General features: G+C 44.2%; 9 protein-coding genes across 9 annotated transcripts; 3 read left to right on the top strand and 6 right to left on the bottom strand.

Annotated features, from left to right (window-relative positions):
• Positions 1–44: 44 nt before the first annotated feature.
• On the bottom strand, positions 45–2,625 carry L199_008196 (uncharacterized protein; the record flags this gene model as incomplete). The annotated part of the gene is made up of 11 exons (XM_064893878.1): positions 45–591; positions 677–922; positions 1,011–1,082; positions 1,165–1,225; positions 1,312–1,374; positions 1,437–1,585; positions 1,653–1,754; positions 1,891–1,990; positions 2,074–2,094; positions 2,163–2,212; positions 2,369–2,625. 11 exons carry the CDS (start codon positions 2,623–2,625, stop codon positions 45–47), a joined length of 1,668 nt encoding a protein of 555 aa, XP_064749950.1.
• Positions 2,626–2,924: 299 nt separating this feature from the next.
• On the bottom strand, positions 2,925–5,029 carry L199_008195 (uncharacterized protein; the record flags this gene model as incomplete). Its single annotated transcript, XM_064893877.1, has 8 exons — positions 2,925–3,185; positions 3,262–3,580; positions 3,636–3,677; positions 3,766–3,857; positions 3,945–4,018; positions 4,095–4,513; positions 4,584–4,630; positions 4,709–5,029. 8 exons carry the CDS (start codon positions 5,027–5,029, stop codon positions 2,925–2,927), a joined length of 1,575 nt encoding a protein of 524 aa, XP_064749949.1.
• An 819-nt stretch (positions 5,030–5,848) lies between these two features.
• Positions 5,849–7,839, bottom strand: L199_008194 (uncharacterized protein; the record flags this gene model as incomplete). The annotated part of the gene is made up of 8 exons (XM_064893876.1): positions 5,849–5,866; positions 5,926–6,008; positions 6,074–6,145; positions 6,219–6,367; positions 6,425–6,627; positions 6,722–6,818; positions 6,889–7,409; positions 7,756–7,839. The coding sequence occupies 8 exons, from the start codon at positions 7,837–7,839 to the stop codon at positions 5,849–5,851; spliced, it is 1,227 nt and encodes a 408-aa protein (XP_064749948.1).
• Positions 7,840–8,762: 923 nt separating this feature from the next.
• On the top strand, positions 8,763–10,455 carry L199_008193 (uncharacterized protein; the record flags this gene model as incomplete). The annotated part of the gene is made up of 4 exons (XM_064893875.1): positions 8,763–9,034; positions 9,115–9,579; positions 9,704–10,022; positions 10,171–10,455. The coding sequence occupies 4 exons, from the start codon at positions 8,763–8,765 to the stop codon at positions 10,453–10,455; spliced, it is 1,341 nt and encodes a 446-aa protein (XP_064749947.1).
• A 1,465-nt stretch (positions 10,456–11,920) lies between these two features.
• On the top strand, positions 11,921–15,242 carry L199_008192 (uncharacterized protein; the record flags this gene model as incomplete). Its single annotated transcript, XM_064893874.1, has 6 exons — positions 11,921–12,077; positions 12,155–12,215; positions 12,291–13,839; positions 13,911–14,117; positions 14,176–14,518; positions 14,590–15,242. The coding sequence occupies 6 exons, from the start codon at positions 11,921–11,923 to the stop codon at positions 15,240–15,242; spliced, it is 2,970 nt and encodes a 989-aa protein (XP_064749946.1).
• Positions 15,243–15,700: 458 nt separating this feature from the next.
• L199_008191 (uncharacterized protein) lies at positions 15,701–16,878 on the bottom strand (the record flags this gene model as incomplete). The annotated part of the gene is made up of 5 exons (XM_064893873.1): positions 15,701–15,728; positions 15,786–16,065; positions 16,176–16,343; positions 16,472–16,538; positions 16,600–16,878. 5 exons carry the CDS (start codon positions 16,876–16,878, stop codon positions 15,701–15,703), a joined length of 822 nt encoding a protein of 273 aa, XP_064749945.1.
• Positions 16,879–16,976: 98 nt separating this feature from the next.
• Positions 16,977–18,199, bottom strand: L199_008190 (uncharacterized protein; the record flags this gene model as incomplete). Its single annotated transcript, XM_064893872.1, has 6 exons — positions 16,977–17,063; positions 17,131–17,321; positions 17,456–17,594; positions 17,678–17,892; positions 17,959–18,077; positions 18,141–18,199. 6 exons carry the CDS (start codon positions 18,197–18,199, stop codon positions 16,977–16,979), a joined length of 810 nt encoding a protein of 269 aa, XP_064749944.1.
• A 598-nt stretch (positions 18,200–18,797) lies between these two features.
• On the top strand, positions 18,798–20,064 carry L199_008189 (small COPII coat GTPase; the record flags this gene model as incomplete). Its single annotated transcript, XM_064893871.1, has 9 exons — positions 18,798–18,809; positions 18,985–19,015; positions 19,077–19,091; positions 19,161–19,204; positions 19,271–19,331; positions 19,397–19,573; positions 19,721–19,842; positions 19,925–19,997; positions 20,054–20,064. The coding sequence occupies 9 exons, from the start codon at positions 18,798–18,800 to the stop codon at positions 20,062–20,064; spliced, it is 546 nt and encodes a 181-aa protein (XP_064749943.1).
• A 239-nt stretch (positions 20,065–20,303) lies between these two features.
• Positions 20,304–21,638, bottom strand: L199_008188 (uncharacterized protein; the record flags this gene model as incomplete). Its single annotated transcript, XM_064893870.1, has 2 exons — positions 20,304–21,178; positions 21,293–21,638. 2 exons carry the CDS (start codon positions 21,636–21,638, stop codon positions 20,304–20,306), a joined length of 1,221 nt encoding a protein of 406 aa, XP_064749942.1.
• Between the last annotated feature and the right edge of the window lie 554 nt (positions 21,639–22,192).

Here is a 22,192-nt window from a genome sequence, read left to right as displayed (position 1 = left end):
TCCCTGCAAGCCCATAAGGTTGGACTTGCCACTTTCATTTGCTTTTACATCTTTCTCATTATCCAACCACATCTTGATATTCGGTTGTTACAAGCTGAAATTGGATCTTCTTTATATTGAAGTAAGTATGATTGAAGAGATGCCATGGATAGTGATATCTTCAGATTTTCGGTCCTGACGCTTTCTGACAAGGTCGATGTTGTCTTCTCATCACCGTTATGACCATCCATCTTGTCGGATGCTTGAGTCTCGAGCTGCTGATCTTGAACATGGAAATCATCGAAAATGCTCTTAACGAATTCATCCGCCAGATTTTCAAGTTCTTGTTGATCTTTGATAAATACCCTTACATCCTCGTCCTCCTTATCAGCTTCAACCTTTTCTGAGTTTTGGATCTTGGTAATTTTCTCATCTTTATCTCTGGATCCAGCCTGCGAAGAAGTTGGTGGAGAAGAATCTTCAAAATCTTCCATGGGGTAAAAATGCAGATACAGTTCTCTGGCCTGTTGAGGTATAGCATATCGAAATTCCAAGTTGACGTCGAACCTTCCTGCTCGAGATAATGCAGGATCAAGTCGGTTTGGGTGATTACTGAAACGCATAACACAAAAACAACATCAGGGCCCATCGCCAGTCACACTGAGATATTGTAGCCTTGAGTTTAAGCTTGACTCACGTTGTAGCTACCAACACACAACCTTCTTGACTCGACACACCATCAATGGCATTCAACAATCCCGACATCGTAACGGTAGAAGGTGCCAAGTCATGTTTACCCCCTCCTCCTGCTGCTATGGCTGTTTGCGGTTCTAATGCAGCTTCGTATGCCTCTTCTTCTATTGCACCTTCACTTTGTCCGTCTTCGTCGTCGGCTTCGGAAGAGTGAACATGGTAATTACGCCCTTTGGGGAAGATACAATCGCTAAATCGACCAGTCGATTAGCCACGTCGATCTCTCATGATACCGTTTTAGATTGACTAAGGATAGATGTCCCGACAAGTAAACTTACATATCTTCAATCAAGATTACACTTTTAGAGGGACGATCTCTAAAAAGCTTGGCAAGGTTCGCGTCATCCATTCTAAGCAAATCAGTGTACAGAAAGGATCATGAGCTTGAGGGCAGCTCAAAGCCAAATCGGAGATAACTTAATTGATATTTACCCTCGTTGAGCAGGATTGATAACGTATATATTCAAATCCAACTTGCTTGCTATGGCAGTGACTGTCCCAAACACAAAAGATACCAAATCAGTGAAACAATGATCTTCGCTCGGTTGTTCGATGACGGAAAAGGGAAGATAGACTGACCCAAAGTGGTTTTACCAGAACCTGGAGAACCATATAACAAGTAACCTCTCCGATGTGGAATACCTAATGGTGGTCAATATCAGTTAGGTCTTCAACAGCTTGAATACTGTAAGTAGCAGACTGACCCCTAGAAGCATACGATCTAGTTTCTTTATCGCTCAAGAACCTTTCAACATCCTTTAAGAGTTTCTCTTTCATCTGACCAGGTAAGATCACAGAAGACCATGGTCTTGCGGGTCGAGAGACGGGATTCTGCCACGAAGGGTTGATTCGTCTGAACCAAACCAAAAATGAAATCAAAAAGATCAGGATAGTCTGACATACCTCTCATGCTTACTCACTTGGCATGAAAGATCAGTAATTCTCTTTCCTCTTTAGCGAAAAACGAATCTCTAGCTGAGATTAAGAATTCTCTCAAAACATGGGGACGAAACGCGATTGTTCTGTGCAATGCAAACAAAGATTAATCATATCGGCTTAAATCGGGATGATCTATACTGTAACGATAACTCGTATGACAGTATTGTGAAGATTGTTTAATATGCGTTATAGAGAGTGAAATGGATGACCTTCACTCACTGTATTCTAAAATGTTCAATCGACCTCGAACCTGCAAATCCATTGATTCTCCTCGTAACCCAGAGATAATTTCCATTACGTCTGATCCTCATTGGATGTTCTAAATGATCGTCCAGTGTTTATCAGTGCCAATCATTCCATTTCAGGTGATGTGCGTTGAAAGTGGATTTGCAGAACACTTACGATAAGTAGGTAAAACCTGACCTATAATCTCCCTCTTCTCCCACTTGAATTATGTATCCCAACTCTACCCCCACCACTTCCATTCTCACCTGAAGGTCCAGGAGGATGTGAAGATACCAACGTTGATTTATTCCTTTTTCTTCAATGATTTCGAATCGATGGTAGATAATTGGAAATCATGCATCTGCGATTGTGCGTATACGTCTTGTGCGATCCACGAGGTTATCCATGAGTACGATGGATCGGTGTATGCTATGTATGTTGTTGGGAATAACACTGTTTACAGTACAATCACCCCAGGGAATCAGTATCAATCTCGAACATGTGTGCATAAGTCTGAAGGAGGCTTTGCTCAATTTGACTTATCCTTGCTGTAGTATACTTCATTACCCTCCTTACCACGGCGAACAACACTCCTGCCACTATAGCTCTGATGGCCATTGGAATCAGGGCATCGACATTCTGCTGCTTGGACAGCGTATAGATGAGTCGTTGAGGTAGAGAAAGGAGATCGTCGCTGTAGTTTAAAGCTTGGAGGTATGCTGATGACATCTTGCGGAGGTGAGTACAAGGTTGAATATCAGAAGGTGTACGTGTAAGTGTGAGCGTGATGTCAGTAAGAGAATGATCTTGTATAGATGAATGAATTGGTATTTGATGATTATATGTCAGAATCAACCTTGTGTAATCGACTCAGTCAGTGATGATGTAACACACACACACACACACACACACCATGTTTACAGACAAGATCTATTCCGTGTTACTATTACTCTATGGTGATCTATAACAAGTACTACCAGTACAACGCCACACATCGTATCCTTCCTTTTGTTACATGACTAAGGCAATCACACTTGTTGTCCCTCTCCTTTCTCTTTCTCTTTCTTTTTCACTCTCAATTTCTCCGTGATAGCCTCAGGACTTAGATCAGTAATTTTCTCCTTTTTCAATATCTGACCACCACCATGCCATCCTATCCAACCTATTTCATGAGGACCTCTAACGAATAAAATCACCAGGGCAGCGCCGATGAATGCAACGGCCGTACCGCCAGTAGGTTTCCAGCCGTGCGTGTTGTATATATGAGTTAAGATTGCTGTTCCGGATGTCTACCCAACCCAATACCAAATCGACATAGTCAGTACAGCTGTTGTACTCGCGAAATTCAATGACAGAGGCACTCACCTGACCAGCAAAAACAGCTAACAAGCTACAACCATTCAACCTCGCTCTAGCTTTCGGATCCAATCCTGCAATTCTGTAAGATGACGATACCTGAGCCAATTGTTGTCCCATATCGTACCCTACGATCGCTATGCACACTGCCGATATATTCTTATCTGCGCCTACGAGGGCAACAATCATCGATATCATATTGATGGATATACCAGATATCTGACCTAGGTAAGGATGTGTGCGGTCCACCAGCCTACCCCATTGAGGAGCGAGGATAGCTCCGATCAGTCCTAGGAGGCCGAACAAACCGATTTCGAATGAGTTATAGCTGTGATGGGATTAGTATCTTCCAGCGTCCAGCATCAAAGAGAGGGTTGACTCACTGATAGGGGGAGTTGTTAAGCACGAATGTGAGTGATGTCCAGCTATGGTATGATAATATGACTCGGTCAGTCACTTGTCAATGATGCACAGAGCCCAGAAAAAAAAAACCATGGGAATTTCACCACTCACAATCCAGCAAAGACAGCACTAGAAAAGAGCGAGACTAAGCATGCTTGAACGAGGGTGGGATACATCGTGAAGAATTTGGCCATCGACCAGAGCTGGCGTGAAACGAAGAAGCCAGTAGATCAGCTAGAGGTAAAGCAGAGCGATTTGATTTTTGATCGTGAGCTTGATCGTCAACTTACCACGCCGAAATATGATAAACCAATTTTCTTATCAGGTGTATCAGGTAAAGTGAAATACAGTATAACTGTCATGCCTATATGTACAGTACCAAGTACCGGATCATCAGCGTAAATATACCCAGAGCATATAGAGATGATCATGACACGTACATCCCTGTAATCCTACAGCTAACCAATAAGTATCCCTCCAACTCCCGAACCTACTCAATATCCCACCTAGTACTCTACCCAACACCAAACCGAATATAAGTCCCGAAAGGGTAATACTCATCGCGGTCGCTCTCTTATTGGCAGGAGCGAGATCCGCTGTCCACGGGATACATATCTGAGGTGTAACGGTTAACATTCCAACGATGAATGATATTCCTTCCAAGACCGCTACGGAGGGTGCCAATGCCAAACCAATCGATAAGATGGTAGTGAGCAATATGAGAAGTAAGACTAGTTGTCTACGACGGACCAAATCGCCAAGAGGGGAAATGAATATTATACCTGTACCGTAGCCTCCTTGGACGAGAGTGGGGATGGAGGATATACGAGAGTGAGAAACGGAGAAGTCGGATGCGATGCTGAGATCCGTCACGATGATTCACTTTAGTATAGTGAACAGACTAGGGAGTGAATGGAGGGTGGACTTACGCTACCAACATAGGTTGAATATAGTACAGGTTCATGACTGATACAGTCTACAACAGATCAATCAATCAGTTTTAGCACCGGTATAAGCTCCAGCTACTGAATATGAGATGGGAGAGGTAACTTACAGCAGCAAAAGCAAAGACCAAATTCATTTTCCAAGTAAAACCAAATTCCTCATCCACTTTCTTATGGGGATCATGTCTCCGATTCTTGGGTATAGGTAAGAAACCATAATCCCTTTTCCGTATCTTCGTTTTCACTTCCACAATTACATTCTCCTGTTCCTCACCTTCGGCGTTGGGCTGGGTCTGAGGCTGGGGTAGTGGTAAAGCTGAAGCCGAAGCCGACTCGAGATCGGCGCTAGGATTTACCATTGAGCTTGATCGATCGACATCGACTACAGTAGATTGCGAGTCGGAGTTCGCTGGCTCTGGATGTCCAGCCATTATTCACAAAATTATAGGATATTATACACAATAGAAGATAACTAGTTGATTATCGATTCCAAGATGATTACCAGTGTGTTAAGCCATGGACGAGTCGATCGAAGGCTAGGCCAGGCTTGACAGAGCAGAGGTCCGAAACGAACAAAAACAGAAGGAGGTTGGATGATGTCAATATTCACAACTAGTTCGTTTCGAGTAGAAATCCTATATTATATGTACAGATATACAATTCGACAATTAGAGATAATTATAAATAACTTGATACATGACGAGATAACAAGAGAAACTGACATATAACGTTAACTTGGGTTCTATCAACTTTCGAGTTCACCTCCACCACCTCCCTCCACTTTTACGATTACTGCAAACAGCCGGGCCGGATACTCAACAAAACACAGTTGGCAGGTCGCCAGGTCAATCCTTCATTGATTGCAACGCAGTGATGTCCGCGAAAGCATCTTTGATGACAAAGACAAGGACAAAACAATATATACGTCCGTTCATGTACATGTTAAAATAAATTACATTAACAGGACAGACCATGTCGACTTCAAGTCGGTTCAATCATTATCATCATCATCCCTAGCATCAAGCAAGCAGAATGTTATAGAGTAGAAGAATAAATAAGGTGGAAAATGTGGGAAGGGGGTATCAACATAATTGAGGGCTTATAAAGAATACTATGGATTTTGTAAATTTTGTCCATCCGTTTGCAAATTCTGATACCTTATTCCGTTCACGTCCCACTGAAGAATATCGTCGATGACCTCATAATTCGCATCGATGGGCTCAACGTATGTATTCTCACGAGACTGGCATTTAGGCCGTGGTGATATACTGATTACACAAGTTAGATCAGCTGATGTCGAAGACGATTGTAATCCAAAAACACTCACCCAACCACCGAGAGAAGTGATACTTCCATCAGGGTTCATCAAGGCGTTGGCTTGGTTGACACCTTGCATATCTTTCATGACACCTAGACACCACAAACCAAACATGTCAGCTTACGATGCCTCCGGGAAAAGCTTCTGGGTCACTCACCGAAGGGAGAGAATCGTTCAATGTACGATTGTTGTTCGAACCATCCAGCCATAGTGGTGTGGAAGTTCCAAGCTATTCAATACATCAATTTCTTGTCAGCTTGTGCATTCAGCCCGTAAATTGATATCGCCTGAGCTATACTCACTATCTTGATCAGAGCATTGAGCTCCACCATTGTAATCTTGACAGGCGTACTCGGTAACCCAGAGGTTGGCTCCAACGGCATTGTGGTAGTTGGTAACATATTCTTGGAATCGTTGGACGTCGGTATCGTAGTAGTGAATGGGGTAGAAGCTGGACCGATGAAAAATCAGTCAACAAGCTCTGGACAAGTATGCAAGGTGTACTCACTCGGCCGAACAGTCAGCTTGGGAGTTACCAGCTCCGGTACAAGCCTTGATGAAATCTTGAATCCAGACTAATCCATCAGGAGCGTTGGTGGGAGCAGCTTGACCAAGTCTGATACCCTTGGCTCGGAGAGGTAAGAAGTCGTTCATCCAGTATTGGACAGCATCTTGAGCGGAAACGTCACATTGACCTTTTTGGTTGGGTTCCTAAGTGAAGGACGAGACATGGTCAGCATTTGCACAGGTATGCGACCGGAAAGATCAGGATTTCTTCCCACTCAGAAGGAGAACAATCATTCACATTGAAGAACAAGGCATTTCTGACTGTTCCAGGCCAGTTGGGCTGTTGAGCATACCAATCACTGACGTGTCCAGGACCCCAAAGCATAGGAACGTATCTGAGAGGTGAGACATGTAAAGTCAGCACTACAACAAGCGGCAATAGCCTTACACGGAAGGGATACTCACTCAAGACCTTCATTGTCAGCACCACCAACAGCAAAAGGCGACCAAGTGTAATACCACGAAGCCTTGTTACCGATATAGTTACCGATGTAGTTGGGGTCACCGGGTTGTTCCCAATCACCATTAGGCCAGGCGATACCCAACTTGGACCCTGCGTTCTTGGATCCCCCTGATGAGCCTGCTGAAGTGGCGGAAGCAGCAGGGGCGGCGGCAGAAGTTTCGGCGGGGGAGGCAGCAGCAGAAGAAGCAGCAGCAGAAGTATCTTGATCGGCGGCGTAGCTTGTTGGAACTGCAGCTGCACTGGAAGCGGCAGCGGCAGCAGAGGTGGTAGCGGCTGCTGGGGCAGTGTAAGATTCACCTCTGACTCGACATTTCGATCCGTCCGCTTGTCGTCTGATCAACCCTTTCTTATTGGGTGAAGTAGCCTTCTTAGCGAGGTTGTCGACTAACTGTTGTCTCGAGGCGAGATGTCGATGGTAGATGTCTTTGGGTGATCGTGCACCGGGTCCATGAGCCAAAGCGGTCTGTCACATGGAAAAAAAGCAACCAAAGGAAGTTAGTAATGCTGGGTTGTTGTGAGTTGCCAAGAGAAATGTAACGGATAGATGGATAGATGATTAGGTAGAATGCAGATTAAAGGGATGGAGGATGTTTGGTCAAAGGTGTATTGGGCATTGTCTTGGCACGGCATTTCGTTGATTGATTCCGCATAGTAGAGTGCAGGTAGGATGTGCTAAACAGCATGGAGGAACGCTGTGAGATTGAGGGAAAGTCGTGTTCGATGCATGTTACGGATTGATGCAGAATCATGATGGAAAAAGGACGACGAAAGAGGAAGAAACGTGTTTGCAAGACGAAAGGCGAACTCACAGGAACTTGTTCGACACCAGTCAAAGCTGCGCTGAGCAAAGCTAAAGTAGGCAACAGGTTGACCAAAGAGAGTAGAGCAGTCATCTTGAGTCGTCGAGAGTGATCGTTTCAGAGAAAGAGAGAATAGTCGTTATCAAAAGGACTAAGATGGGATGATGTTTGTGGGCGTTACTGTTTATATCGTTGTTAATTCCAGGTGATCCGAGTCGGTCAGCTTGAGAATCGTCTTTACGTTGAGAGATTGGGTCGTGGTTGTGCTCGTAAGGAGTAATGAACGTAGAGTGGTAGGAAGGGAAAGTGGAAGAAGGACCAGGTAAGATATATAGATTGATGAAGAAGGAAGAAATATAAAAATGAAATGTGAATCGTAAAGTATAAAGTGAACGATTAGGAGAAAGAGTGGGGATCAGTCAAACTCAACACGAAAAAGGACCTCGTGATGAAGCGGGAGTTTGTGCGAAGGTACGAGGCATGTGTGGGTCCGAGCTTAGCGTTGAATCACAATCAAGATGAGGTTGTTCTCGAATTCATCAGTTACATTTTTTGGCCAGGTAAGTTTTCCTTGAATCCTCGATTGTTATGACGTTTGTTGTTGATGAAACACCGCCTGCCCTGTCATGTTGTGGTTGCCAAGGTGATATAAACATCCATCATCCATCATCAACAAGAACAAGGGCAAGGGTAGTTGAATAATTTGCTTATTTACATAAAACACCTTCGTTTTCCTTGGCGCTCGATCTGCAAAAGAAAGTCACGCACGGACCGACCACCCACCCACCATAGAAAGGGTCCGATCACATGAAACGCGTCAATGCAATAAGGGGTGCACTAAAGTTGGTGCTGTGGATATTACCGAAAGTGGCATGACACACCAGAACGAGGGGGACAGATGGGGTCTCCACAATTTCACTTTTGACTTTGGTGTCTTCATCCCAAGCGAAGACCAAGTCATGTTAACAACACAAGACAACCAAAAGGATACAGATGTATGATGAGGTCGCCTCATCATGACCCCTGTCAAGAATATCTCATCGTCCCAGCGGTGGAGTTCCACCTCTCATTCACTCGTGATACTCCTCTCGGCGATCATTCAGCTAGGCTTACTGATCTACGCACAGCATGTGGATTCGCATCCTGAACGATATGGTGGGTTGAAATATACCGATGTGGATTGGCGAGTCATCAGTGATGGGACGAGATTGATCTTTAGTCCTAACGAGGGAGAAGGCAATATAGCGGCCGGATGGGTGGTGAGGCAGCTGAGCTTGAGGATAGGAGAGTGAGTAGGATACTTCCTTGCTATACCACATACATTACTGGGCTTTATAGACATGTAAATATCATGCTCATTTCTCGTAGTCCATACGAACGATCCACCTTCCGATATACCCCTCTTCTACCTCTCCTAATTTCACCAACCCTCATTCATCCCTTACTAGGCAAATCGATCTTGGTTCTGGCTTCTTTGGCAATATCGCATCTACTCGTGATCTTAAGTGAAGAAGGGTCGTTCTGGTTAATTCACGGTGTATGGACATTAAATCCTTTCATTTTGAATATCAATACGAGGGGATCACCCGAATCGCTTATTTGTCTATTTGTGGTCCTCACCTTGTATCACCTTAAGAATGGGAATATAAAGAGGGGTGCAATATGGTTAGGAGTCTCTGTTAGTTGGAAGATCTATCCTGTCATTTACGTTCCGGCCATATGGGCTTATTTAGCTGTTATCCGAAGATATGGATGGTTTGGAAAGAGGGTATGGGAATTTGGGATCGTATGTGCTTTGACTGTTTTGGTGGCAAATGGGTTTTTATGGTCAATGTGAGTTGATGTCTCTACTCTCAACTCTGTCACTATCAGCTCCGTGGTCTACACCTTGGTTAGGCCTAAAACTACTCTTCCATTGATATACACTTTACTGATCTTATCTATAATATATCGATAGCTGGGGTGAACCATTCCTCCACCATACATACCTATACCATCTCACAAGATTAGACCACCGACATAACTTCTCGCCTTACTTTTATCCTATTTACCTGTCTTTATTCCCTTCGGCCAAACCCCCAACATCCATGATGATGACCATACCTGGCACGGACGCGATCCAGAAGATACTTAGACACCCTTTAACCTCGTTCTTACCTCAGAATACACTGGTTCTGTTCAGTGGATTGGCCTTGGGGACAGCGACTTCCATTGAATTCACAATGTTCGTTCAGACTACTGTCTTTGTGGTGTTTAATAAAGTGTGTACCTCCCAGGTGAGTAAGCAGTCTTTCTCATATATTCTGGTATTGTCAGTATAGTATAGATTACCCATTCGTATCCCTTCCTTATAGTCCCTCTGGACGCTGAAGCAGTCATCAGTTTCCGCATTTACTCATATCATAAGCTAACACCCTATTATAGTATTTCATGTGGTTTATCCCCTTTCTACCACTGATCATCCCTCAACTCGACATGACCCGAACAAAAACCATCATCTTGATAGCTCTTTGGGTGATAGGTCAGGCGATCTGGTTATCTATGGCATATCGATTGGAGTTCTTGGCTGGACAGGTGTTTTTATGGGTCTGGGCGGCAGGATTGGGTCTGTTCGGAGTTAATATCTGGATTATCGGTGAGATCCTGGATGGGTATGGTTATAGAAAAGGGAGAGGGGATTCATCGACGTCGAAAGTAACACTGCAGTAATATGATATGCAACTTCATATCGTCTTACAAGTGACATACATGAAACGTGTTCGTCAGAACTGCCACTTCTCCTTGATACGAAGTAGAAGATTGTTGCTAATGCAACCTTCTGACGGCAAGCTTTACTTGACTTCACTCCAACACAGCTACTGTACGTCGGGATACCGTTGATTACCATGTTAGTGAATGCAGATCTCAGATGTCATCGTGCATCATAGCTGTTTCATCGTTCGGCTCCATAGATGCCCCAAGCACTCCAAGTATCCTTTGAGTTACAGCCTAAGCTAATGAAGATGCATCGCTATACCAAAAGTAGAAAGATCCGCAAAGTCATGTGCATATATAGAATACGGTATTGCGATGGATGGCGAGTCATGGAGTAATTCCGGACCGACCCTTTTCTCATTGTCCGATCATCCGACCGGCCGATTTCACCTGTTTGACTGCAGTATGTGGGGCAAGTGCCAAAGGCGGCAATGGTAACCATTACAAAATTTAGACTAGGTTTGTAATGTGGTAAATGGAATAACCGTATTACCCGTCAACTTGGAGGTACAACCTACTTCGCATACACTGGCATACACTGCATACACTGCAAATCGCGTATCGAAAGAAAAACATCAAATTTGATTGAACGACAATCCACCACCGTTCAACTCACTTGCAATACTGTATACATTCAAGCAACAACATATCTGACAAGCATCCAACTCGTTGAATTGGGATATACTCATAGCGCGAAACGTAATATTCCAACATCAAGACGTCCGAACCACGCATTGTGCATTGTTACCATTCATCAAACCACATATTGTGATTGTGATCATCAAAACACAACACTACAGCACCGTCCTTCGACCCCCACTTTCACCCGGTTCAGGTGTCCATCACTCCCTTTACAGTGTAAGAACCCCGTACAACACCCCACGGGATCACACACTCGTCTCCAACATCAACAGGTCCTTTAGGTAGATACAATCAAGAAATCTGGACTTTCGCCATCCACTCTTCACTCCGCACTCCTCCTCTACTCCCTCACCAGATCAAATCAAATACATACCCCTATAACACGAAACGACATCGACCATAACTCTTCTTCTTTTTCCTACCCCTCTCCCCACTCCCCACAAGGTTGTGAAGAAACAAATACAGATATATAATTTGATCGGATATCATTTTATAATAGGACAGAAGAATAGGCTCAACGCTAAAATCCAAAGAGCATCGTTACCGGCGGTATCTCTTCTGGATTCTCCCCACCCGATCCTTCTTTTGACTGTTATCTGTCTATCGTCTTGATTCGATTTGTTTATTTTGATTTACAATGATGTTTGAACATCATCAGTTGTAGTCTTACCTTCCGCCCGATCCCATCAGATAAAACAACAGCACAACACATCATTCTACTTCTCAACAACTCAGTATATAACTTTTGCTTGGTGGAGTCTGTCAAATCCTGTCCAAGATGGACGCACCTTTACCTTCACCGTCTGGGACTTCCATCCGATCTAACAAACCTTCCGTGCCGCTCCTCTCTTTGGCTCCTCCCGCTCTGGCTTTAGGCGACGAATTGGCAGTAGGGGAACCGGGAGACGATAACAATGCTGGAGAGATCTGGAATGGTGAGATATTCTTTTCTCCCTCTCCTGAACCCCCAGTGGGAGTATAATGACTGAACTGGCATTGCTGGTCATGTTAGTTATCACGAGAGCAGCTGATTTAGTCAAGGATGGCGAAAGGTTGGAAAATCTTGCATGGAGGTGAGCGTTTGTCTCTTGATCAACGGTCACATGTCTTTGATCGAAGAACAATCAGCTGATACGAAACTGTTCCAGACATTGGGGACAACCTAGACGTAACATCCAAGAAACCACCAGGAGATTATCGATGTCATCTCAAGCTACCTCTGCCTCATCTGCATCAATCCATACACCCATCGAAAATAGTTCAAACGTTCCTTTCCTGCATCGCACTAGGAGCGCAGAAAGGTTGACTTTCGGAGGAGCGTTGAAATTGTTATTGGAGAAGGATGAAAACAATTTCAAAGATTGGATTGAAGATGCCAAGAAGCATTCATATTCATTACCTATCCATCCACCTCCCCCACCACCTACGATATCTGTACCGGATACACCTATTGCCAATGTAGAAATTAGGTTAGTCGAACCTACACCTGTACCAAGTAGAGTTGGTAGTCTGGGTGGATCTATGTCTACTTCGGGTCTTCTGCACTCTACCACCACCGTACCCCCTGCGTTGAAAGAAGATGTTATAGGTGAAGAGAGAGCTACCATAGCTAGTACGCCAGTAGAGAAGGAGAGAGAGACAGAGAGATACGTCAGAATAGCTTCTAGCTCTACACCTATTGGTACACCCCGTCGAAGTTCCAAATTGAACTCACCAAAGAAGAAGAATAGTAAATTCTTCGTACAATCTTCACCTAGTAAAGGTAGTGGATCAGATTCTTCACATCCCTCTCACCACTCTCCAACCGTCCCCACCACCATGAAGAACAATAATCTCAACAATAATGGAGCTGGTCCCAGTTTGCCTTCGACTCTGTTACCTAGTCCGAAACATGGTCGACGAAGGAGTTCCGGAGACTCGTCAAGTGGGAAAAGCAAATTACCAGAAATCAATAATCATAGTAACAATCATGCCCACGGTCAACCCCATCCACATGGACATGCACATGGCCACCAGAAACGACATGTATCCTTATCTACGATGAGAGGAAAGTATCATGCCGAGAAAAGAAGAATGGCAGAGCAGCACTCCGCTATGACCGCTGCTGCCGAGAATGATAATAAGGACAACGAAGGGAGTGGTTGGGAAGATGAAGAGGAAGATATGGGTGAAGATGATGATGAAGATGGAAATTGGAGTGATGAAGAGGATTCACCAAAAGTCGAAAAGATCGATAAAGATAAAGCTCCTCATCAGGATACTAGTGAAGTTTCTGAGAAGGAGCAACATAAAGTGAATAATAATCAGCAACAAAAACCATCCTTGAATAGGAGGACTTCTTCATCGAAATCTCACTCTCGAATAACAGCGGCACCCAAGATGGGTAGAACCACTTCGGATGATCACCATGGTCAAGATCTGTTGACTTTGTTAACGTCAAAGTCAGGTAATAGAAGGTCTTCTCAGGGACATTCTGGAAAAGAGAAAGATGCTCCACCACCACCTGCGCCTACACCGCTTACGAAAATGTCAAAGAAAGAACGACAGAAAGCTGCAGCTGAAAGAGCAAAGATCGAAGCTGAATTGGAAGCTCAAAGGCAAAGAGAGATGTTCGCCAAACAACAGATATTTGGCAGTAGACATAACCAGGGATTGTTGGCTTCGGCTCTGCAGAGAGGTGCAAGTATGGTAAACCTTGTGAGTCCTATGAACCATTGTACTCGACCTCTGCTAGAACGATCGCTGATTCGGCTCATATCTTGAAATAGCAAACTGCCACTGATGGACATTCCATACGGCCTTCACCTACCCACGGTCAATTGCCTTCTTTGGCATCCTCGCCTGCTCCTGGACCTGCGTTATTGCGGAGTAAATCGGTAGTAGCGATGCCTGTACAGACTGGAGTCAGCGTGACGATCCCCCCGCACGCTCTGAATCCTGCCAAGGTTAAGAAGGCTCAGAAGAATAGTCAAGAGGTGAGCGAGCCGAATCTCCATTGGTTATTTATTGCTAATCATTTATTCTCACTTACAGAAGGCAAAAGCATCGGTGGAGTTGGAATCTTCCTGCGACGAGGAGAGTGACGCCGACGCCGATTACCTCAATACTACTCAGACGAAACAGAAGCTTGCTGCTCTCGCTGCTAAACGAGATGCCAAGACGCAAAATCAAGTGCAAAGCAAAGCTCAAGCTCATTCGCAATCACCCAACCAATCTACAAACTCCAATGCCCAACAGCAACAGCAACAGCAACCTTTGACGCAAGCTTTACCTGCTGGACCGCGAGTGAATGAATTTGGATATGTTCAGCCGATGACGCCTACTACTAGGAGAAGGAACATTATCATGGCAGAGATGAGTGAATCTCTTCGTCGAAGTGAGTTAATAGTCACGTTTTATTCTCGAGATGATCAGGAGATTGTATCTGATTTTTGTACTCCATTGTAGATGTCGTACTTGAACGAGAGAAGTCCTCGGGTGGTGGCACACGAGCCCTTGGTCTAGTGAGACCACCGCCGTCAACGCATACCTCCAAATTACCCACTCACAGATCAGCTATCAACCTCACTCAGTATTCACGTGGTGGAGGAGGAGGAGAAACGATGGAAAGGACTTCCTCGCATCCTGCTCGAGCCAGTCCTAACACTTCTCAACCTTCTTCACATACCGGAGCGATAACTACCCTACCCCCTCCTCCACCATCAACTTCTCAAACTTCTATGCCTCCACCACCACCACCTACCCTCGAAGGCAGTAGACGACGTACCACTCCTAATATACTGGGTGGTGGTAATTTCCTTAGACCCCTGACGAGAGCTACGACCGCCCAACCTCCTCCTCCTCTTCAACCTCCACCCAAATCACAATCACAAGTACAATCGAATTTTTCGCAGAGTAGGAATTCCAGTACGACCAATTTCACTACGATTGATCCCGGGAGTCAAAGAAGCGAATCACCTTCGAGTATGAATATGGAAGCGCCAGCTATGATGAGAAGGTCGACGGAAGGTGATGATTTGCATAGAGAGAGGGAAAGAAGGAGGGAATTGGCAAGGAGGAGAGATACGACTGATACTAGTTATAGATTACATGGTTGGTAATCTCGATTTATTTTCTTTGCATATATACACTTTCTTCTATAATTATAATCATGATCGTACAACAATTTTTTTGTTCATTTTCATTATCATTGATTTTATACGATTCTCGACTTTGTTGTATTTTCTATTTATTCCCCTATTCTATTCGTTGATTTTGGATATTCCTTTTTGTGCACTGTACATGCTTCTCTTCATTACTTGATTAGGTTTTCATCGTTTTTTTTTTTTTTTTTTGGGGGGGGGGATAGTTTTCTGTTGTATTATTTTCGTATCATTCAATTCAGACCACAATTTACAATCTACAATACCAAGATGCAACGCAATGCATGTTTTCTGATATGATATAAAAGTAAATTTACTGGATGATATATAACATACATTGCTGTAATGGTCAAATGTATAGGAAGTACAAAAGAAGTAAGAGTGACCTATCAATTAACTATAACTCGATCACCTTGTTACATCAATTCACCTTCCCATACACCCCTATTATCCATAGCAAACATCATCAGCGCATTTCCAACAACTTTATACTTGACTTACCTCAAACCATTGAATCCAATTATCCTACCTCCCTTTCCCGCTTCCCTCACCTCATTGAGCATATCGATAGTCACTTGACCCTCTTCTATCACCCCCTGAAAGAGGAGATACCTCCTCATCACTCCGTTAAGGAATGGCGTGTCTTTGGATAACACAGGTGTAATCCATTTAGGCGAATGCGAGTTGGGAAGGAGGATAGCAGTGTTAGAAGTGGTCGTTTCGAGTATTTCAGTTGAAGTATGAAGTAGTACTTCATTATGGGAAGTGTCAGTCGTATTTGCTACTAGTCAAGATATTACTCAGCACAGAGAATGTTATTTAATGATTGATCCATCCAATCTGATCAAATCGGAAGGATATACCTTAATAATCAAAAGTCGTAGAACTCACTTTGTCCCCTTTCATACGCTTCATCGTATATCTCTCTATTCACCGTTTTGTACAATCTCAAATCGGTCTCCTCGGTTGGGTCAGAATTAATGGAGGTGTCTTGAGGATCAAGGATTACTGGCCTTCTGTTATTTTGACGAGTGAGAGATGGAAGAAGGGTGAATGGACCTGCGTTGAATGGTAGAATATAATATCAGCCACACAAAACATGGATATATGAGGTCATTGACTACTGCAATGATCTCTACATAAATCATATCATGTTGCGCTGATTCGCATGCGCAAACACCACTCACCAGCATCTTTAGGTGCGGGTACACAATGTACTTCTATTTCACTGCCGGGATGTATGACAATCCTGACCTATCAGTCCATCTCATTGGTGAGCTCGTATTGTAACATTATAGAGACAAATCAAACTCACCCTATAATCACCTGGCCGACTCTGCTCAAGTACTTCCTTCAATTCCTCCCATATACGTTCTTCGCTCGGCCAATCACCCCATCTGTCCTTCCCATCCCTCTCTGAGAAATGATCAAAGGCCTCTCGTAACCTTTCGAAATGCAGGTCCAACAAGGGAAGTGATTCTTTTTTCACCGGTAGGTTCGCAGACGATGAGGATGAGGTATATCGAAGTGTCGTGAATATCGCTTCGGGTGATTTCATTTTCACTTGGGATGATGATGATGACGGTTCGATCATGGCCGTTGCTGACTGTACCAAGGTAAAGGTATGAAACGATGAAATGGTCAATGCATGATTTTATACAAGTGGTAAGTGACTGATCAGATGAGAAGAGCTCATACGGATTCGGCATCTAAATTCACATTATTTCCTCCTGCACGTTTCTCCTTCAATTCCCAATCCAGCCCATATCCTGTCCCTTCCTGAGCACGATAATCAGCTCGACTTGTTCGAAAAGATGGTTTATCAAGGTGAAATAAGTCTACTCACAGCCAGATCCCATTCGTCTAATGCTTTGATGGCGGCCTGACCCCATTCTTCAGCTCGGCTTTCGTCGGTATTGGCATCTTCGCCACCTTCGAGATTGACAAGTTTCAGTAGGGATAAGTTGGAGGGGGCTATGAAACCCGCTTCGACAGATGAGATGAATTGGTTGTATAGATGGGTATAGAAATTGCCAACTGAAATTCCATAAGTCAGCATTGGTACCAGCGCACGCAGAGTAGAATCTGACTGGGGAAGGGAGAGTTGGGAAATGCGGAGCGTGAGGGATGTTCTTCGATCATAAAGTGGAAGTGTTTAAGCAAACACTCACTGTTGAGAATTAATATAGGTAATCTGTGAATACCCAGTTGATTCCATGTAATCATCTCCAAAGCTTCTTCAAAAGTCCCATATCCACCTGGAAGTACGATAAATCCACCTTGAGAGATCTTGGCCATTTTTAATTTCCTCTATTAACATCATGCCATGAAGTCAGCCAGTCTGTCAGAGATTTGAATTGTTGTGACCATAGTGACAGTAGGAGTTGACGTACCTCGTGCATACTTCCTACTACGTTCGTAGTGAATTTCTCACCATAATTATCGGATTCGGATAAGACATCTTCACCTTGACCTTCTTTGCTCTTGCCGTTGCCCTTGCTCTCGGACCCAGGAGCAGGAGTATGCTCGGAAGCTCGTTCGGTCAAAGCTCGAGGTACGATACCGTGGACGTAACCTCCTGCTTTGAGACATGATTGAGAGACGACACCTGGCATCAAGCGATGAAAGTCAGACCCGCTACACACGGAAAAAGAAGATCAGAAGAGGAGCCTACCCATGATACCTCGTCTACCACCACCATACACTAGCGGTATGTTAGCTTTGGCGAGTGCCTGTCCGACGGCAGCTGATGCATTGGTGAACAACGGTAGTTTACCGGGGGAAGAACCGCAGCTGAAGAGCCGGTCAGTTATATGGTCGAGTAAGAAGGGGACATGAGATGGAGAATGTACTCACAAGACGCAAACAGGTTTCTTGAGCTCGAGCTGAGAAGGGAAAGGTGATGGGAGGGACATGGTAATATCGATCGAAGGAGAAGGAGATGATGTGGAAGTGGATGAGAAATGGAGACAGAAGTGGGGGTATATGTGTGTTTATATACTAGTTCATGGGCGGTAGAGCTATATCTTGTGGATATGACTCGGGTGCCTTCCAAGAAGAACCGTTTCAAAAGGGGAATGAAGATGGGAAGTCACTCTTTGGTGTACAAGGATACGAGTCGACCAACATTCTTCAGTATTCAGTCGACATCAGACACCCGGATAGATCGGAAAGAAGCTTGATCGCACGGTGCCCCACACCAGCTGAAAAATGCCACCAACGGCATTTCACATTTTGTATGGGTGGATAGGTGGCTAACGCCGCTGTCTGGGTGAGGATGGAGAGTGATGACGATAAAGCTGAGAAAGTGAGAGTGATGGGAATGGTTGTATGTTCAACATCAACTATCATAACTTCCTCGACCAGTCTATCTCGACCACGATTACTATCTTTGTCGTCATTCCTTGAAGGACGGTCACAAAAACATCCAACAGAACCCGATAGACCCCCAGTCCATATCCAACCTTCCTTCGTCATCCGAATAACCCACACTTCTCATTACTTATCCTCAACATGTTCATCCTTGTGAGTGAGAAGTGACATGCGTTAGCAATCTGGCGAAGGAGGACAGAAGGATGTCGAAAGAAATGAGCAATAAGGATGCAGTAGATGTGATATGATATGGAATGCCATTGGATTCCACACGGATAGGAGGGTGCAACACGACGCGAATAGGTGCTGACTTTCCTTGCGATCATAGAACTGGTTCTGGGATGTACTTTCCTCGTTAGGTGAGCTACTTTGTGGACCCTAGGCTCCAATTACCAAGCTAACGTCATTACGTTTACATAGGTCTCATGAATAAGAGTACGTTTGACGAGCGGCAAATTCGGGACATGTTAGATGGATTGTACTGATCTTCCGTCGATCATTCAGGTGCCAAACTCTTGTTCCTCGGTCTCGATAATGCAGGAAAGACTGTAAGTTGCTTTCTGCTTTCTGCATATGCTCCGGATTGTAGCTTACTATGGTATATGACGATGTAGACACTCCTTCACATGTTGAAGAATGACCGACTAGCCACCCTTCAACCAACTCTTCACCCTAGTACGTCTTCCTGCCCCACACATCAACATATGTAATTCACACTGATACGACTTTCTGTGGAATAGCTTCCGAAGAATTGGCTATAGGAAACGTCAAGTTCACAACGTACGATTTGGGTGGACACATGCAAGCCCGACGATTATGGAGGGATTATTTCCCTGAAGTAGATGGAATTGTATTTTTGGTGGATAGTGCGGACTCTGAGAGGTTCGCTGAGAGTAAAGCTGAATTGGATTCGTTGTGTAAGTGAGATTGTCATTTATCCATCTCACGAATCACCCCAATGAAGCTTCGGGATATACGTGTACATCCCAACGGGGACCTGTAATTCAGTCATTCTTAGGAGAGGAAAGAACGAAAGGTCATTGATGTCACTATCTACCCCACAGTATCAATCGAATCACTCGCCCAAGTCCCTTTCCTCATCCTCGGTAACAAGATTGATGCCTACGGAGCTGTATCAGAAGAGGAATTGAGAATGCAACTTGGTCTTTACCAAACTACCGGTAAAGTGGGTACTCAATGTTTATTCTTGGCTTCAACCCTCGCACTGCACCACTTCTGTGCTGATTATGATCACTTTGATCTTATAGGGAAAAGTCCCTCTTAGAGATATCAGACCAATCGAGGTGTTCATGTGTTCCGTAGTCATGCGACAAGGTTATGGTGAAGGTTTCAGATGGTTGAGTCAATATGTGAGCGAACTTCCTCTCCATCTAAAGCCGTGTGCTGAATCATATTTTTTTCGTAGATCTAAGCGCGTAATGCTTAAGAGAAATAGCGGTATAGATCAGACGTCGGGAGCAGTCGAGACACGTGAGGGTGTCGAGGTGGAATGTTGGGAATAGAGAGACCGAGGTGGAGGATGGTAGAGCATATCTTTCCTTTTCTTTTGTCGTTTCTAATCTCTCTCTTTATGACTTTACAACGATGCAAATAATACATGTTTTCATATCCTTCGAAGCCGTCTCTCTACAGTACATGGGTGTCATCAAGATCTATCAAGCTATTCGAGTTTGACGAGAACGATACCCTTGTAATGTCGCTTTCTCTCAACCTGACCCTCACCCCTTTTCCTACTTTCTTATCGTTTTCTATCTCGGCATTGACAAATCTCCAATTTCTGACTTGTTGAGCCGCCATCATCAAGTTCTTGTTTCTCGGTTCTAACAGATCTACGATCTGTTCTATCCTCCGATCACCCTTAATCCCATCTCCATCTCCGTCTTCGTTTCCGTTTCCTTCGGCTTGAAATTCGGTATTTGCGAAAATGACTGTTATAGCCTTACATCGAATTGGAGGGATATTCTGTCCACTTACGTTCCTAAATACCAATTCCGCCCCTTTATAAAAATACGGTAAAGGTATCAACCCAAGAGAAGTATCATGTAATACAAACCTATCCCATTCTACCTCCATCCTCCTCTTACGAGCCTCTTCGCTAACCCCGCACCGTCTGAGTACTTCAGCCGAGCCGAATCGCTTTTCGATAAATATCTCTTTGGTTTGGGAGGTGAAAGTAGGATAATCAATGATGATTTTGGTAGGATTGGGTATGGAAAGTAAAAGGAATTGTAAAAAAGGATGTCTTCTTAAATTCTTTCTTCGAGGGTTGGTGGTATGTAGATTGAACCATTTTGATAGTTCGTATACGAATTGAGAAGTAAGATGTAAGATTTTGAGATTCGGTAAGATCCTTATGAATTTATCGGGTGTCTTAGCGGGGAATAGATGGAGGAGATTAGATGAGAGAGCGAAGGAAGGGAGGGAATCGATGGTTAGATGTTGGGTTTGAAGGAGGTAGAAGAGCTTGTTATGATTTGTAGATGCGCTAGGGTAAATATGGTCTAATGGAGTGTATTTGGAAGGATCAGGTCAATGATTTCACAGCCTATTTGTCGTCTTCATGTGCTGGACCACATTCGGGATAGACTTCGGGGGTATGAGGTTAGCTTACTCACCACATCTCTTCGATTGCGAGTAACTTTTGTCATCGTCCTCATCCTCATCATCCGAAAGAGCGATATCAGGCCACAAACTCCATTGGGTTCTCACCTCTCCACCTATCTTCTTACCGAATACACTGCTTGTAGTCCTTTCGAACTCATTAGCGTTTGGTAGTATACCCCAGAATACCCCTTCGGCATTGCGTTTGGAGATTTGGATTTTTCTGTACAGAACAGGAACCAAAAGGTCGTACATCCCCTTGGAGGTCATAGATAGGGAAAGCAAAGTAGCCAATTTCTGCTCCTCGACCAGGACATGGGCAATGTGGATGAAGATCTCTGGTAGGATCTCTGAACCCATCATAAATCACTGATCCGTTGGTGGCTTGGTGATTTCAAGTCAAGGATCCAAGAAAAATAGGAGTTTCAAAATATGGATAGAGTAAGAGTCAGAAGGTTATCCGAAAGGTCTTACACTGTCACGGTAGGTCAGGTCGAGCATGCTCTCTCCTTTTTGGGCTGAAGGGAATGACCAGAGTAAAGGAGAGCAAGGCGAAACGACATCAAATGTCGTACCCAGAATTTGAAATGACTGCAATCTATGCAGCTTGATGGTCTTGTATATCACACCTTCCCGCAACAGGGTACACTAGGAGTACTGATGAACAGACATGTGTCCATGTATACAAAGGCAATTTGCGGTCAGATAGATCGTCAAGTGTCTGGTGAGTGGTAAGAGTACGCTGCCACTTGCCACTCTGGAGAAGTGATAGGAAAACTCGAGTGCACCCGCGGTTGAGGTCATCTGCTTCGTACTACTTCTTTTCCGGATGCACCTAAAAACAGATAGTCCTTTCCTTTCTCACTTTTTGATATAACTTTGAAATAACACTATAGTGATAGCTGCATCATAGC

The sequence above is a fragment of the Kwoniella botswanensis genome, chromosome 3 (assembly GCF_036426115.1).
Source record: "Kwoniella botswanensis chromosome 3, complete sequence".
NCBI lineage: Eukaryota > Fungi > Basidiomycota > Tremellomycetes > Tremellales > Cryptococcaceae > Kwoniella > Kwoniella botswanensis.
The sequence above is the reverse complement of the archived record's forward strand: the minus strand, read 5'-3'. Positions and strand labels throughout refer to the sequence as shown.